Source organism: Oncorhynchus mykiss, chromosome 9 (assembly GCF_013265735.2).
Source record: "Oncorhynchus mykiss isolate Arlee chromosome 9, USDA_OmykA_1.1, whole genome shotgun sequence".
Lineage (NCBI taxonomy): Eukaryota > Metazoa > Chordata > Actinopteri > Salmoniformes > Salmonidae > Oncorhynchus > Oncorhynchus mykiss.
The window spans coordinates 61868559-61885859 of record NC_048573.1 but is presented as its reverse complement, the minus strand read 5'-3'; the positions used below and the strand labels follow the sequence as shown (position 1 = coordinate 61885859).

General features: G+C 48.1%; 1 protein-coding gene across 17 annotated transcripts in view; it reads left to right on the top strand.

The window, feature by feature from the left end:
• The window catches only part of hspg2 (heparan sulfate proteoglycan 2), a 200218-nt gene that overhangs the window by 44006 nt on the left and 138911 nt on the right, over positions 1 to 17301 (top strand). For all 17 annotated transcript variants that reach the window (XM_036988585.1, XM_036988594.1, XM_036988584.1 and 14 more), the window contains exons 2-3: positions 10172 to 10304; positions 10716 to 10781. In XM_036988585.1, coding sequence (XP_036844480.1) covers positions 10172 to 10304; positions 10716 to 10781 — 199 coding nt within the window. The remainder of the gene's footprint in view (positions 1 to 10171; positions 10305 to 10715; positions 10782 to 17301) is intronic.

Sequence of the window (17301 nt, the reverse complement as noted above, 5' to 3'; positions counted from 1 at the left end):
GTCTGTTTGTGTCACGCCCTGACCATAGTTTGCTTTGTATGTTTATAGGTTTTGTTTGGTCAGGGTGTGATCTGAGTGGGCATTCTATGTTGTATATCTAGTTTGTCTGTTTCTGTGTTTGGCCTGATATGGTTCTCAATCAGAGGCAGGTGTTAGTCATTGTCTCTGATTGGGAACCATATTTAGGTAGCCTGTTTTGTCATTGTGGGTTGTGGGTGATTGTCTATGTGTCAGCACATTTCGTATATAGCGTCACGGTCGTTGTTAATTTATTGTTTTGGTCAGTTTACTTCGTGTTTTCGTCATCCATTAAAATGATGCATTCACGCCACGCTGCGCTTTGGTCCGCTTCTTACGACGATCGTGACAGAATCACCCACCACAAAAGGACCAAGCGGCATGGTGACAGGCAGCAGCTGCAGCAGCAGCGATGTCAGGACTCCTGGACATGGGAGGACGTTTTGGACGGCAAGGGTTGCTACACATGGGAGGAGATCCTGGCTGGAAGGGATTGCCTCCCATGGGAACAGGTGGAGGCAGCTAGGAGAGCAGAGGCAGCTGGAGAGAGGAGCCAGCGATACTAGGGAACACGGCTGGCAAGGAGGCCCGAGATCCAGCCCCAAAAAATGTTGGCTCTACGCATCTGGTCTACGCATCTGGTCTCCAGTGCGTCTCCTTGGGCCGGCTTATATGGCACCAGCCTTACGCATGGTGTCCCCGGTTCGCCAGCACAGCCCAGTGCGGGCTATTCCACCTCGCCGCACTGGCCTGGCTACCGGGAGCATGCAACCAGGTAAGGTTGGGCAGGCTCGGTGCTCAAGAGCACCAGTGCGCCTGCACGGTCCAGTCTATCCAGTGCCACCTCCACGCACCAGCCCTCCGGTGGCAGCCCCCCGCACCAGGCTGTCTCGCCGTCTTCTGCCTACAGAGTCTTCCTCCTGTCCTGACCCGCCAGTCTTCCTCCTGTCCTGAGCCGCCAGAGTCTTCCTCCTGTCCTGGGCCGCCAGAGTCTTCCTCCTGTCCTGGGCCGCCAGAGTCTTCCTCCTGTCCTGAGCCGCCAGAGTCTTCCTCCTGTCCTGAGCCGCCAGAGTCTTCCTCCTGTCCTGAGCCGCCAGAGTCTTCCTCCTGTCCAGAGCCGCCAGAGTCTTCCTCCTGTCCAGAGCCGCCAGAGTCTTCCTCCTGTCCAGAGCCGCCAGAGTCTTCCTCCTGTCCAGAGCCGCCAGAGTCTTCCTCCTGTCCAGAGCCGCCAGAGTCTTCCTCCTGTCCAGAGCCGCCAGAGTCTTCCTCCTGTCCAGAGCCGCCAGAGTCTTCCTCCTGTCCAGAGCCGCTAGAGTCTTCCGCCTGTCCAATGGTTATAAATGAGGCCCCAGGTTCCTGGTAGTGCTAAAGCTGGGGTCAGAGAAGTGAAGCATAGGCCCCTGGTGCCTGGTAGTACTGAATCTGGTGTCAGAGAAGTGAAACATAGGCCCATGGTGCCTGGTAGTACTGAATCTGGTGTCAGAGAAGTGAAACATAGGCCCATGGTGCCTGGTAGTACTGAAGCTGGTGTCAGAGAAGTGAAACATTGGTGCCTGGTAGTACTGAAGCTGGTGTCAGAGAAGTGAAACATAGGCCCCTGGTGCCTGGTAGTACTGAATCTGGTGTCAGAGAAGTGAAACATAGGCCCATGGTGCCTGGTAGTACTGAAGCTGGTGTCAGAGAAGTGAAACATAGGCCCATGGTGCCTGTAGTACTGAAGCTGGTGTCAGAGAAGTGAAACATAGGCCCATGGTGCCTGTAGTACTGAATCTGGTGTCAGAGAAGTGAAACATAGGCTCCTGGTGCCTGGTAGTACTGTGCTAGGTGGTACTGTACACAGGGCAGCATGCAGACCAGAAAGCTTTACTGTGTGTGTGTGTGTGTGTTTGTATGTGCGAGTGGATGTGTGTGCGTGTTGTGTGTGTGTTTTAGGAGGGCGTGCGTGCGTGTGTGTATACATCTGTGTGCAGGCAGGGAAAAGCATGCCTGTATCAAGCTGTCATCCACTTATTGCTGCTAGCTGGTCAGTTTAGAGTTGACATTCCGTTCCTGTTTAAAGCCTAGGCAGCGTCGCCTCTCATACCTCCTCCTGTTTGAGGAAATATTGTTAGAACTTTGCCATAAAGAGTGAAAAATCAAGGGGTTTTCTGAATGCAGCTTGTGTTGTTTTGTTCCCTGTCTTGCTGTTATCAGACATACTGTACACCCTTCATCATCTGGACCTTACAGAGATATGTCGTTTAAGTCTTTTTACACCTGAATTGTGGAATAATCTCCCAAACTACAATGTGATGATTTAGTGCCTCTAGGGCATTTCAGACAGCTGATTGAGGACTTTTTGAATGAAAAAAGGTGTTGTTTTCTTCTCTGTTTTGCTTTTTGTAGTGTATGTCACGACTCCTACCGAAGGTGGCTCCCCTTCCTGTTCAGGTGGCGCTCAGCGGTCGTCGTCACTGGCCTACTAGCTGCCACTGATCTTTTTTTCCCCCTTGTCTGTTTATTAGTTGCACGTGTGTTTAGTTAGGTTAATTGGTTGGGCTTTATTATCCAGCCGGCCCGCCTGCTGTTGTGCGGGATTATTTTCAGTGTACGATTGTGCACGACTGTAAGTTCCGGTTGTCCGTGTATGTGTGTGTTTTGCTGAACTGTTTAGTTCCCCGTGTTTTGGGGCATTTGTTTGGGTTGGCGTCGTTTTCACCGGTGTGGTGAATTAAAAGTTTTGCTACCCTGAACTTTATGTTTCCTGCGCCTGACTTCTTCCTCCACTACACCCCGGGCATTACAGTGTACTGATGTGTATATTTTTGTCATTACTGGGCTCATCTGTAAAAGTGAGAGGCTTGAAACTCAACAGTTTATATATTTTACCTTTATTTAACTAGGCAAGTCAGTTAAGAACAAATTCTTATTTTCAATGACGGCCTAGGAACAGTGGGTTAACTGCCTGTTCAGGGGCAGAATGACAGATTTGTACCTTGTCAGCTCAGGAATTTGATCTTGCAACCTTTCGGTTACTTGTCCAATGCTCTAACCACTAGGCTACCTGCCGCCTGAAAATGACCTACAGTGCCTTCAAAAGGTATTCACACTCCTTGACTTTTTCCACATTTTGTTGTTACAGCCTGAATTTAAGATTTTGTGTCACTGAACTACACATAATATCCCATAATGTCAAAATGGAATTATGTTTTTTAGAAATGTTTACAAATTAAGAAAAGCTGAAATGTCTTTAGTCATTAAGTATTTGTTTTGTTATGGCAAGCCAAAATAAGTTAATGAGTAAAAATGTGCTTAATAACAAGTCAAATAAGTTGCATGGATTCACTCTGTGAAATTATAGTGTTTCACATGATTTTTGAATGACTACCTCATCTCTGTACCCCACACATTTTCATTTGATTTTATTTCACCTTTATTTAACCAGGTAGGCCAGGTGAGAACAAGTTCTCATTTACAACTGCAACCTGGCCAAGATAAAGCAAGGCAGTGCGACAAAACAACACAGAGTTTACATAAACAAACGTAAAGTCACTAACACAATAGAAAAATCTATGTACAGTGTGTGCAAATGTAGTACGATTAGGGAGGTAAGGCAATGAGTGAGTGAAGGATGAGTGAAGGAGGCTTTGTTGCTTTGTTGCGAAATAGGAATCCGATTCTAGATTTAATTTTGGATTGGAGATGCTTAATGTGAGTCTGGAAGGAGAGTTTATAGTCTAACCAGACACCTAGGTATTTGTAGTTGTCCACATATTCTAAGTCAGAACCGTCCAGAGTAGTGGTGATAGTCTGGCGGGGAGGGTGCGGGCAGAAATCGGTTGAAGAGCATGCACTTAGTTTTACTAGCATTTAAAAGAAGTTGGAGGCCACGGAAGAAGTGTTACAGTATATGGCGTGTAAGCTCATTTGGAGGTTTGTTAGCACAGTGTCCATAGAAGGGCCAGATGTATACATAATGGGTAGAGGTGGATCAGAGAATCACCAGCAGCAAGAACGACATCATTGATGTATACAGAGAAAAGAGTCGGCCTGAGAATTGAACCCTGTGGCTCCCCCATAGAGACTGCCAGAGGTCCAGAAAACAGTCCCATTGATTTGACACACTGAACTCTATCTGAGAAGTAGCAACCTTGGCAACCTTGGTTAGCATGCACTGCGCCCGGTCCGCCACAGGAGTCTCTGGTGCGCGATGAGACAAGGATATCCCTACTGACCAAACCCTCCCTAACGCCGACAACGCTAGGCCAATTGTGCGTTGCCCCATGGACCTCCCGGTCGCTGCCGGTTACGACAGAGCCTGGACGCGAACCCAGAGTTTCTGGTGGCACACCTGGCGCTGCAGTACAGCGCCCTTAACCACTGCGCCACCCGGGAGGCCCCAAAACGGCTATCTAAGGCATATTGAGCAGGGCTGGTGGCTCTTCAGTGAAATAAGACAATAATCACTAACCAAAACAGCAGTAGACAAGGCAGTGCCTTCGGCAAGTATTCAGACCTGTTGACTATTTGTACATTTTGTTACGTTACAGCCTTATTCAGTATTCAGACCCTGAATACGGCCACTCAAGGACATACAGAGACTTGTCCCGAAGCCACTCCTGCCTTGTCTTGGCTGTGTGAACCTTCGCCGCAGTCTGAGGTCCTGAGCGCTCTGAAGCAGGTTTTCATCAAAGACCTCTCTGTACTTTGCTCCGTTCATCTTTTCCTCAACCCTGACTAGTCTCCCAATCCCTGTCACTGAAAAACATCCCCACAGCATGATGCTGTCACCACCATGCTTCACCTTAGGGATGGTGCCAGGTTTCATCCAGATGTGAAGCTTGGCATCCAAGCCAAAGAGTTCAATCTTGGTTTCATCAGACCAGAGAATGTTGTTTCTCATGGTCTGAGAGTCTTTAGATACCTTTTAGCGAACTCCAAGTGGGCTGTCATGTGCCTTTTACTGAGGAGTGGCTTCTGTCTGGCCACTCTACCATAAAGGTCTGATTGGTGGAGCGCTGCAGAGATGGTTGTCCTTCTAGAAGGTTCTCCCATCTCCACAGAGGATCTCTAGAGCTCCGTCAAGGTGACCATCGGGTTCTTGGTCACCTCCCTGACCAAGGCCCTTCTCCCCTGATTGCTCAGTTTTCCGGGTGGCCAGCTCTAGGAAGAGTCTTGGTGGTTCCAAACGTCTTCCATTTAAGAATGATGGAGGCCACTGTGTTCTTGGGGACCTTCAATTCTGCAGAAATGTTTTGGTACCCTTCCCCAGAACTGTGCCTCGACACAATCCTGTCTTGGAGCTCTACGGACATTTCCTTTGGTCTCTTGGCTCGGAGTGTGCCTTTCCAAATCATGTCCAATCAATTGAATTGACTACAGGTGGACTCCAATCAATTTGTAGAAACATCTCAAGGATGACCAATGGAAACAGCATGTACTTGAACTCAATTTCGAGTCTCATAGCAAAGGGTCTGAATACTTATGTAAATAAGTTATTTCTGTTTTGTTTTTTTTATCAATTTGGAAACATTTCTTAAAACCTGTTTTCCATTTGTCATTATGGGGTGATGTGTGTAGATTGCTGAGCATTAAAAGAAATGTCATCCATTTTAGAATAAGTCTGTAAAGTAAAAAAAATGTCATCCATTTTAGAATAAGTATGTAAAGTAAAAAAATGCAGAAAAGGTCAAGGGGTCTGAAGACTTTCCAAAGGCGCTGTACAATTATCTGTCAGGTCCCTCAGTCAAACATTGAATTTTAAACACAGATTCAACCACAATGCCTCGCAAAGAAGGGCACCTATTGGTAGATGGGTAAAAATAAAAAAGCAGACATTGAATATCGGTTTGAGTGTGGTGAAGCTATTAATTCTGGTGTATCGATATACCCAGTCACTACAAAGATACAGGCATCCTTCCTAATTCAGTTGCTGGAGAAGAAGAAGGAAACCGCTCAGGGATTTCACCATGAGGCCACTTTAAAACAATTATAGAGTTTAATGGCTGTGATTGGAAAAAACTGAAGATGGATCAACAACATTGTAGTTAGTCCACAATGCTAACCTTATTTACAAAGTGAAAAGAAGGAAGCCTGTACAGAATACATTCATATTCTGAAACATACATCCGGTTTACAACAAGGCGCAAAAGTAATACTGCAAAAAATATGGCAAAGCAATACACTTTTTGTCCTGAAACAAAGTGTTATGTTTGCAGCAAATCCAAAACAGCACATTACTGAGTACCACTCTCCATATTTTCAAGCATAGTGGTGGCTGCATCATGTTATGTGTATGCTTGTAATCATTAAGGACTAGGAAGTTTTTCAGGATAAAAAAGAAAATAATTGAGCTAAGCACAGGCAAATTCCTAGAGGAAAACGTGGTTCAGTTTGCTTTTCACCAGACACTGGGACATGAATTCAACTTTCAGCAGGACAATAACCTGAAACACAAGGCCAAATATAATTGTGAATGTTCTTGAGTGGCCTAGTTACAGTTTTGACTTCAATCGACTCGAAGATCTAAGGCAAGACTTGAAAATGGCTGTATAGCAATGATCAACAACCAACTTGACAGAGCTTCAAGAATTGTAAAAATAATAATGTGCAAATATTGTACAATCCAGGTGTGCAAAGCTCTTAAAGACTTACCCAGAAAGCCAAATGTGATTCTAACATGTATTGACTCAGGGGTATTTCATTTTCAATAAATTTGCAAAAATGTCTAAAAACATGGTTTTACTCTGTCGTTATGGTGTATTACGTGTAGATGGGTGAGATTTATTTAATTTGGCCTGTAACACAACAAAATGTGGAATTAGTCAAGAGGTATGAATACTTTCTGAAGGTACAATATTTATTATATGTGTAATGCTGGAAAAACATATCATAAGAAAGCTGTAAATATGAAGCAAAACGAGAGTTACCATTGGTAGATTCAGTACTAAGTTAGGCCTTGCTGTGTCTGTAACGTGAAGATGTTTCTCACACATAGTCCATTCATTCTGCAGCTGCATTAGGGCTGACTGGTGGAGGGGGCGAACTGAATCCCCTAAAACATTCTTCTCACGCTGTTCTCCCTCGACAGGCCTTGGCTGACGGCTGTTACAGGGACATGGTGGGGATGGGAGTAGTGTGTGTGCGTTTGTGTATGAATAATATTAAGGTTATTACACGACCATCTCATGGGCACACATCTGTCTGGCGCTGGCTCTGGGTCTAGCTGGGAAGACAACAGATGTTTGACTAGAAATCCAGGACAGCTGATAGTGCTCTCTTCTCCGATGGGATCTTGGCTGCATTGTCCAAACCCCCTCTGTTCCTTCTGATCGTTCTGCCAATGCTGCTGGTCATCGATTGTTCACGGAGACAAAATGTTGGAATTCCTATCCCCTTGCACTGTAAACAACAGCTGGGCAAATTTAGAGGGGTTAACTTGTCTTAAGGCTTCTCTCTGTGGTCTCACTCGGCTGTCCTTCCATACCCCGTAGAATGTGTTTCTCTCGCTTTTGGTCTGTACCTCCTTTTACATCAGGGATCGGCAACTTTGATGAGGTTGGGGGCCTCAAAAAATCTGAACTCATCATGAGGGGCCACAGTGGCTGCAATTCTACACATTTTGCCATAGATGTGGAGAGAAATGTTAGCAGTTTTTAATATGATATCTGAGTGAAAGTTTCTAGATGTTGTGAACTACCCGGTTGTTAATTCGACAATGATTACTAGATGTTTAGATAGTTGGCTAGACGAACTTACAAATCTAAAAAATGTTTGCAACATGGGCTAATTGAGGGACAATTGATGCACAACCAAATTTCGAAATTGCACCTTGTGTATTCTACTATTCCAACTCTCAATAGTAAGTTGAGACTCTGACTGTGTTCCCAAACAATTTTTGCTTTTATGTTTTGGAAATTGATCCTAAAAAAGGGGGGCCAGTTGCCCATCCCTAAACAGAAGACTTACAGGGATGCATATCAAGTGACAATTCGGCAAACATTGAGCAGGGAGCAGGACCTTTATCTGGAGGCAATGATAACAGGGATTTTTCTGCCATTGAAATCCTTGGCGTTTTTTCTGGTTGCCTAAGTCCAAACCGTAAAAAATAGAAATAATGAAGAAAAAAAACGCTTTCAGTGTAAACTTAAACAACCATTGCCATGGCCCCTGCCACGGCCACCACCTAAGCCGCTTTTTGATCCAGAAAAAATGCTGGATAACCGAAACACAGTGGACATGTCCCAACCTCTAGAGGGACCTGAAGGTTACACTAGCTTCTGTGTTAAAGGTGCAGGGTTGGAAAAAAATGAATGTTTCTAAAAGTGTGATAACTGACGCTACATTGTTTATTGATTAACTTATCAAGTGATGAAGCACTGACTGATAAGCAATGAATGTGGTCTAGTCTACGAGGATTTTTTTTGCCAGTATGGCAGTGTGTCTCTCGTCCAGAGAGAGAGGGAGGGAGAATGCACGAGAGAGAGAATGAGTGAGAGAGAGTGAGAGATATAGGGAGAGAGAGAGAGAGAGAGAGAGGGAAAGAAAGAGAGAGAGAGAGAGAAAGAATGACATAGAGAGAGAGCGAGAGCAAGAGAGAGAACCCCATCAGACCCCATCTATCCCAAGGGAGTGGGACTGGGAAGCAGGAGATGATCACACCAACGGTTGGCTGGTTGGCTCCAGTGAAAAGAAATTGTCCAGTCAGCGGTTTCCTTTTAAAAAAGTCCCGGGATTGTTGTGGTAGGGTGTTCAGTCAGGGGAGATAGGATTTGAGGGAGAGATCAAGTTATTTATTAGTCGGAGACATTTAAATGGGAAACAATGCCATGATGGGTGCGGGTGGAAATGGGAACTGGCGTGCCATGCCAACTGGAAATGCCAAGGGTGGCATGCTGCCTGGGAAGAATGCAAACATATAGCTCAGGTTTTGGACAACAACAGGGTCCGGTGGGGATGATATGGACCCAGGAATAGAGAGGTTAAGGCTCTGTTTTTGTGCCAAAAGTTTTGAAGTTGAGAGAGTAGGCTGGATAACTTGGGTGGTATCATCAATGCATTATCAAGATGATCAGATATCAGATTTGCTGCCTTAGTGCTCAATGTCTTCAATTAGATTTGTGTAGTTTTATTGTGTCAGAAATGACCTTCCACAGAGATTAGATCCCTTTGAGAATATAGACTCCTTCCCCTATTGAAATGTTATCAAATGCAGTTATGAAAATGAACACCATCCCATACCTTTTTCCCTCTTCTCCAAATGTATTTAACAATCTCTTCACACCTTGACGTAATGAAGGGATCACCCTCTGGTTTTGAGATGGGACCTTTCAGTGACTGCTACACTGTGAAAATGTTTTAACAATCTTTCCATGATAAAGTGCTTGCTTCCTGATCCTCTGCTGAGGGTCCATCATAATGCTCTGATTGTGGTATGCTGCTCTGGACCTGCCTGCCTGCCTGCATGCCTGCCTGCCTGGGGGATGGAGCTTAAAGCATACTTTAACAGATTTGTGTCATCAAAACATTCAGATGTCAACCTCAACTAGCTCACTGGTGTTCAATTTCTGTGTTCAATCATGCACCTGCACCAAGCTGAAGCTCCATGATATTAGTGACTCTTGATCAACCATTGTGAAATCAATGCAAAATGCAATACACATTTACAGAAATTCATAAAATAGAAAATACCTTTAAAAAGTAACTAGAAACGATCAATTTTATGCAAACAGCACCCTTAAGAATCTGGTTAGTTGAAGACTGGCAGTTGCCTCCATCCTTGTTGCATTAGTTTTGTGAACGGCATGTCCTCATTCACAACCACTTGCATATCTACTCTACTATCTACTGGTCTCCGACAGTTCACATAGATGACGAACTTTAATGCAAACATACCACAATGCACCTATTTCCTGTGTGAAGCTCACAGCTTGACAGCCTCACACTACCGTCTAGGACTGCTGGGTGTAACCTAACTGACCTGGGCTACTTCCCAACTGGTACTCTATTCCCTATATACTGCGCTTTTGACCAGAACCCTATAGGGGACTGGGACTGGAAGGACAACACAACTGAGATGGTAGTGTGGGGCTGAAAAATAGGGTTCCGTCTGGAGACGTTAGACTTCAACCCCTATAAATCTCACTGTGGTGTTGTGTGTGTCTGCTGTCTGCAGGTGGCTCAGAGCTCCAAGGTGTGGGGAGAGGTCCCGCTGCCTGAGGATCTGGACTCCGAGAGGACTGTCGTCCAAAGGTCTCAGCGGTTCTTAGACGATGACGAGGACTTCACTGCGGACGAAGCATCAGGAGGTAGGGTCTGGGGTCGACACAACTGGATCGTAAACCAGCTTTCCTTTCATATTGAAACTTAATTTAGGATATACATGTAAAGGTCATGTTTACAATGCTATACTGTAAAGAATGTCACACTGCCCCTGAATAGTCGTTACAGAAAAGCAGTGGTCCCATCAGTGGTCCCATCCATAGTTAATCTAACTGTTTACTGTAACTATTTTCTCCCCCATAATCCACTAGGTGCACAGGGTTCATTCTCCACCCTGCTGCACTTCAGATTTACAGTATATGTTCCACCTGTTGAGTAAATTAATGGTTAGTCCTCCCTGGTCCTCCCTAGTCCTCCCTGGTCCTCCCTAGTCTTGCCTGGGCCTTGAACTGTACTAGCATGCTGAACTGACCACACCTCTTTCATCTTCTCGGTAGATCTGCCCAGTGGAGAGGAGGATGGAAGCACACCAGAACCCTCAGTGGTGACTGAGATCAGCACAAGTAAGAACCCTCAGCCCTTAGCACAACAGTCCCTGCAACTCTAGGGACAGGCACGTGCACAGATAGGGCTTTACCCTTCCAGTCTCCTGAGTGCCCTTTTTAATAAAGTTTTTGTCGTTGTGGTTCTGAACCCATTGCCCGCAAGTCGTCATTAAATTCTACTCTGTGCTTCAGAACCAAAACGTTGCGCATCTTGATTGTTGACCAATGACCGGTCATCAGCATTGTTGTGCAACAGTGGGCGTTCATATTCATATTAGTGACCAGAAAGAACTTGTTTCATTTCCTCCAGTTTGGGAAAAACCGAGTAGGCCTACGTTTATCACCCATATACAATAAACAATCTACTACTGACTTAGCCAGAACAATCTACTACGGACTTAGCCAGAACAATCTACTACTGACTTAGCCAGAACAATCTACTACGGACTTAGCCAGAACAATCTACTACTGACTTAGCCAGAACAATCTACTACGGACTTAGCCAGAACAATCTACTACTGACTTAGCCAGAACAATCTACTACTGACTTAGCCAGAACAATCTACTACTGACTTAGCCAGAACTGTCATGTATTGTCATGTTGTGTCCTGTTCCTGTTCTTTCTCTTCACCCTGTCTCCCTCTGCTGGTCGTATTAGGTTACCTTTTCTTCCCCTCTTTCCCCCAGCTGTTCCTTGTCTTCTCTAACTACCTAGTTCACCCCTTTTCCCACCTGTTCCCCTTTTCCCTCTGATTAGGTCTCTATATCTTTCTCTGTTCCTGCTCCTGTCTTTGTCGGATTCTTGTTTGTGTGTCTCATGCCTGAACCAGACTATCATCGTGTTTGCTGCAACCTTGTCCTGTCCTGTCGGAATCTACCTGTCCATCTGAGCCCACGTGTGTTCATCATTAAAGAAACTCTGTTTGTTAATTCGCTTTTGGGTCCTCATTCACGCACCTGACAGAAGAATCCGACCAAGAATGGACCCAGCGACTTCGGATCCTCTCCACTCAGCCGTCGAGATCCAGGGGGCGATGCTAGGCAGACACGAGCAGGAATTGTCTGCTGCTCGACATGCCGTTGAGACCCTGGCCACCCAAGTCTCCAACCTCACAGAACAGGTTCACCATCTCCGCCTCGATCCACCGGCCACTTCCAGGGCTTTCGAATCTCCGGAGCCCAGAATCAATAACCCGCCGTGTTACTCTGGGGAGCCCACTGAATGCCGCTCGTTCCTCACCCAGTGTGATATTGTGTTTTCTCTCCAGCCCAACACTTACGCCAGGAGCACTGCTCGTGTCGCCTACGTCATATCTCTCCTTACTGGACGGGCTCGTGAGTGGGGCACGGCAATCTGGGAGGCAAGGGCTGAGTGTACTAACCAGTATCAGGACTTTAAGGAGGAGATGATACGGGTTTTTGATCGATCTGTTTTTGGGGAGGAGGCTTCCAGGGCCCTGTCTTCCCTATGTCAAGGTAATCGATCCATAACAGACTACTCTATTGAGTTTCGCACTCTTGCTGCCTCCAGTGGCTGGAACGAGCCGGCTTTGCTCGCTCGTTTTCTGGAGGGTCTCCGCGCAGAGGTAAAGGATGAGATTCTCTCCCGGGAGGTTCCTTCCAGCGTGGATTCCTTGATTGAACTCGCTATTCGCATTGAGCGACGGGTTGATCTTCGTCACCGAGCTCGTGGAAAGGAGCTCGCGTTCTCCGTTGCCCCCCTCTCCGCATCACTACCATCTTCCTCTGCCGGCTCGGGAGCTGAGCCTATGCAGCTGGGAGGTATCCGCATCTCGACTAAGGAGAGGGAACGGAGAATCACCAACCGCCTCTGTCTCTATTGCGGTTCTGCTGGTCATTTTGTCACTTCATGTCCAGTAAAAGCCAGAGCTCATCAGTAAGCGGAGGGCTACTGGTGAGCGCTACTACTCCTGTCTCTCCTTCAAGATCCTGCACTACCTTGTCGGTCCATCTACGCTGGACTGGTTCGTCAGCTTCCTGCAGTGCCTTAATAGACTCTGGGGCGGAGGGCTGTTTTATGGACGAGACCTGGGCTCGGGAACATGACATTCCTCTCAGACAGTTAAGGGAGTCCACGGCCTTGTTCGCCCTGGATGGTAGTCCTCTCCCCAGGATTCAGCGTGAGACGCTACCTTTAACCCTCACTGTTTCTGGTAATCATAGCGAAACCATTTATTTTTTAATTTTTCGTTCACCTTTTACACCTGTTGTTTTGGGCCATCCCTGGCTAGTTTGTCATAATCCTTCCATTAATTGGTCTAGTAATTCTATCCTCTCCTGGAACGTCTCTTGTCATGTGAAATGTTTAATGTCTGCTATCCCTCCTGTTTCCTCTGTCTCTTCTTCACAGGAGGAGCCTGGTGATTTGACAGGGGTGCCGGAGGAATATCACGATCTGCGCACGGTGTTCAGTCGGTCCAGGGCCACCTCTCTTCCTCCACACCGGTCGTATGATTGTAGTATTGATCTCCTTCCGGGAACCACTCCCCCCCGGGGTAGACTATACTCTCTGTCGGCTCCCGAACGTAAGGCTCTCGAAGATTATTTGTCTGTAGCTCTTGACGCCGGTACCATAGTCCCCTCCTCCTCTCCCGCCGGAGCGGGGTTCTTTTTTGTTAAGAAGAAGGACGGGTCCCTGCGCCCCTGCATAGATTATCGAGGGCTGAATGACATAACAGTGAAGAATCGTTATCCGCTTCCTCTTATGTCTTCAGCCTTCGAGATCCTGCAGGGAGCCAGGTTTTTCACTAAGTTGGACCTTCGTAACGCTTACCATCTCGTGCGCATCAGGGAGGGGGACGAGTGGAAGACGGCGTTTAACACTCCGTTAGGGCACTTTGAATACCGGGTTCTTCCTTTCGGCCTCGCTAACGCTCCAGCTGTCTTTCAGGCATTAGTCAATGATGTCCTGAGAGACATGCTGAACATCTTTGTTTTCGTTTACCTTGACGACATCCTGATTTTTTCACCGTCACTCCAGATTCATGTTCAGCACGTTCGACGTGTCCTCCAGCGCCTTTTAGAGAATTGTCTTTTTGTGAAGGCTGAGAAGTGCTCTTTTCATGCCTCCTCCGTCACATTTCTCGGTTCTGTTATTTCCGCTGAAGGCATTAAGATGGATCCCGCTAAGGTCCAAGCTGTCATTGATTGGCCCGCCCCTAAGTCACGCGTCGAGCTGCAGCGCTTTCTCGGCTTCGCGAACTTCTATCGTCGTTTCATCCGTAATTTCGGTCAGGTGGCAGCTCCTCTCACAGCCCTTACTTCTGTCAAGACGTGCTTTAAGTGGTCCGTTTCCGCCCAGGGAGCTTTTGATCTCCTCAAGAATCGTTTTACATCCGCTCCTATCCTTGTTACACCTGACGTCTCTAGACAGTTCGTTGTCGAGGTTGACGCGTCAGAGGTGGGCGTGGGAGCCATTCTTTCTCAGCGCTCCCTCTCTGACGACAAGGTCCACCCATGCGCGTATTTTTCTCATCGCCTGTCGCCGTCGGAACGTAACTATGATGTGGGAAACCGCGAACTGCTCGCCATCCGGTTAGCTCTAGGCGAATGGCGACAGTGGTTGGAGGGGGCGACCGTTCCTTTTGTTGTTTGGACTGACCATAGGAACCTTGAGTACATCCGTTCTGCCAAACGACTTAATGCGCGTCAGGCGCGTTGGGCGCTGTTTTTCGCTCGTTTCGAGTTCGTGATTTCTTATCGTCCGGGCTCTAAGAACACCAAGCCTGATGCTTTATCTCGTCTCTTCAGTTCTTCAGTAGCCTCCACTGACCCCGAGGGGATTCTCCCTGAGGGGCGTGTTGTCGGGTTGACTGTCTGGGGAATTGAGAGGCAGGTAAAGCAAGCGCTCACTCACACTCCGTCGCCGCGCGCTTGTCCTAGGAACCTTCTTTTCGTTCCCGTTCCTACTCGTCTGGCCGTTCTTCAGTGGGCTCACTCTGCCAAGTTAGCCGGCCACCCTGGCGTTCGGGGTACGCTTGCTTCCATTCGCCAGCGTTTTTGGTGGCCCACCCGGGAGCATGACACGCGTCGTTTCGTGGCTGCTTGTTCGGTCTGCGCGCAGACTAAGTCCGGTAACTCCCCTCCTGCCGGCCGTCTCAGGCCGCTTCCCATTCCCTCTCGACCGTGGTCTCACATCGCCTTCGATGTGATTTTGTCACCGGACTGCCTTCGTCAGCGGGGAAGACTGTTATTCTTACGGTTGTCGATAGGTTCTCTAAGGCGGCTCATTTCATTCCCCTTGCTAAGCTTCCTTCTGCTAAAGAGACGGCACAAATCATCATCGAGAATGTTTTCAGAATTCATGGCCTTCCGTCAGACGTCGTTTCGGACAGAGGTCCGCAATTCACGTCTCAATTTTGGAGGGAGTTTTGCCGTTTGATTGGGGCTTCCGTCAGTCTCTCTTCCGGCTTTCACCCCCAGTCTAACGGTCAAGCAGAACGGGCCAATCAGACTATTGGTCGCATCTTACGCAGTCTTTCTTTTCGCAACCCTGCGTCTTGGTCAGAACAGCTCCCCTGGGCAGAGTACGCCCACAACTCGCTTCCTTCGTCTGCGACCGGGCTATCTCCTTTTCAGAGTAGCCTCGGGTACCAGCCTCCGCTGTTCTCATCTCAGTTCGCCGAGTCCAGCGTCCCCTCCGCTCAGGCTTTTGTCCAACGTTGCGAGCGCACCTGGAAGAGGGTCAGGTCTGCACTTTGCCGTTATAGGACGCAGACTGTGAGGGCTGCTAATAAGCGTAGAACTAAGAGTCCTAGATATTGTCGCGGTCAGAGAGTTTGGCTCTCCACTCAGAACCTTCCCCTTAAGACGGCTTCTCGCAAGTTGACCCCGCGGTTCATTGGTCCGTTCCGTATTTCTCGGGTCATTAATCCTGTCGCAGTTCGACTTCTTCTTCCGCGATACCTTCGTCGCGTCCACCCGGTCTTCCATGTCTCCTGTATCAAGCCCGTTCTTCGCGCCCCCGCTCGTCTTCCCCCCCCCCCCCCATCCTTGTCGAGGGCGCACCCATCTACAGGGTCCGTAGGATTTTGGACATGCGTCCTCGGGGCCGTGGTCACCAGTACCTCGTAGATTGGGAGGGGTACGGTCCTGAGGAGAGGAGTTGGGTTCCCTCTCGGGACGTGCTGGACCGTGCGCTGATCGAGGATTTCCTCCGTTGCCGCCAGGTTTCCTCCTCGAGTGCGCCAGGAGGCGCTCGGTGAGTGGGGGGGTACTGTCATGTATTGTCATGTTGTGTCCTGTTCCTGTTCTTTCTCTTCACCCTGTCTCCCTCTGCTGGTCGTATTAGGTTACCTTTTCTTCCCCTCTTTCCCCCAGCTGTTCCTTGTCTTCTCTAACTACCTAGTTCACCCCTTTTCCCACCTGTTCCCTTTTTCCCTCTGATTAGGTCTCTATATCTTTCTCTGTTCCTGCTCCTGTCTTTGTCGGATTCTTGTTTGTGTGTCTCATGCCTGAACCAGACTATCATCGTGTTTGCTGCAACCTTGTCCTGTCCTGTCGGAATCTACCTGTCCATCTGAGCCCACGTGTGTTCATCATTAAAGAAACTCTGTTTGTTAATTCGCTTTTGGGTCCTCATTCACGCACCTGACAGAAGAATCCGACCAAGAATGGACCCAGCGACTTCGGATCCTCTCCACTCAGCCGTCGAGATCCAGGGGGCGATGCTAGGCAGACACGAGCAGGAATTGTCTGCTGCTCGACATGCCGTTGAGACCCTGGCCACCCAAGTCTCCAACCTCACAGAACAGGTTCACCATCTCCGCCTCGATCCACCGGCCACTTCCAGGGCTTTCGAATCTCCGGAGCCCAGAATCAATAACCCGCCGTGTTACTCTGGGGAGCCCACTGAATGCCGCTCGTTCCTCACCCAGTGTGATATTGTGTTTTCTCTCCAGCCCAACACTTACGCCAGGAGCACTGCTCGTGTCGCCTACGTCATATCTCTCCTTACTGGACGGGCTCGTGAGTGGGGCACGGCAATCTGGGAGGCAAGGGCTGAGTGTACTAACCAGTATCAGGACTTTAAGGAGGAGATGATACGGGTTTTTGATCGATCTGTTTTTGGGGAGGAGGCTTCCAGGGCCCTGTCTTCCCTATGTCAAGGTAATCGATCCATAACAGACTACTCTATTGAGTTTCGCACTCTTGCTGCCTCCAGTGGCTGGAACGAGCCGGCTTTGCTCGCTCGTTTTCTGGAGGGTCTCCGCGCAGAGGTAAAGGATGAGATTCTCTCCCGGGAGGTTCCTTCCAGCGTGGATTCCTTGATTGAACTCGCTATTCGCATTGAGCGACGGGTTGATCTTCGTCACCGAGCTCGTGGAAAGGAGCTCGCGTTCTCCGTTGCCCCCCTCTCCGCATCACTACCATCTTCCTCTGCCGGCTCGGGAGCTGAGCCTATGCAGCTGGGAGGTATCCGCATCTCGACTAAGGAGAGGGAACGGAGAATCACCAACCGCCTCTGTCTCTATTGCGGTTCTGCTGGTCATTTTGTCACTTCATGTCCAGTAAAAGC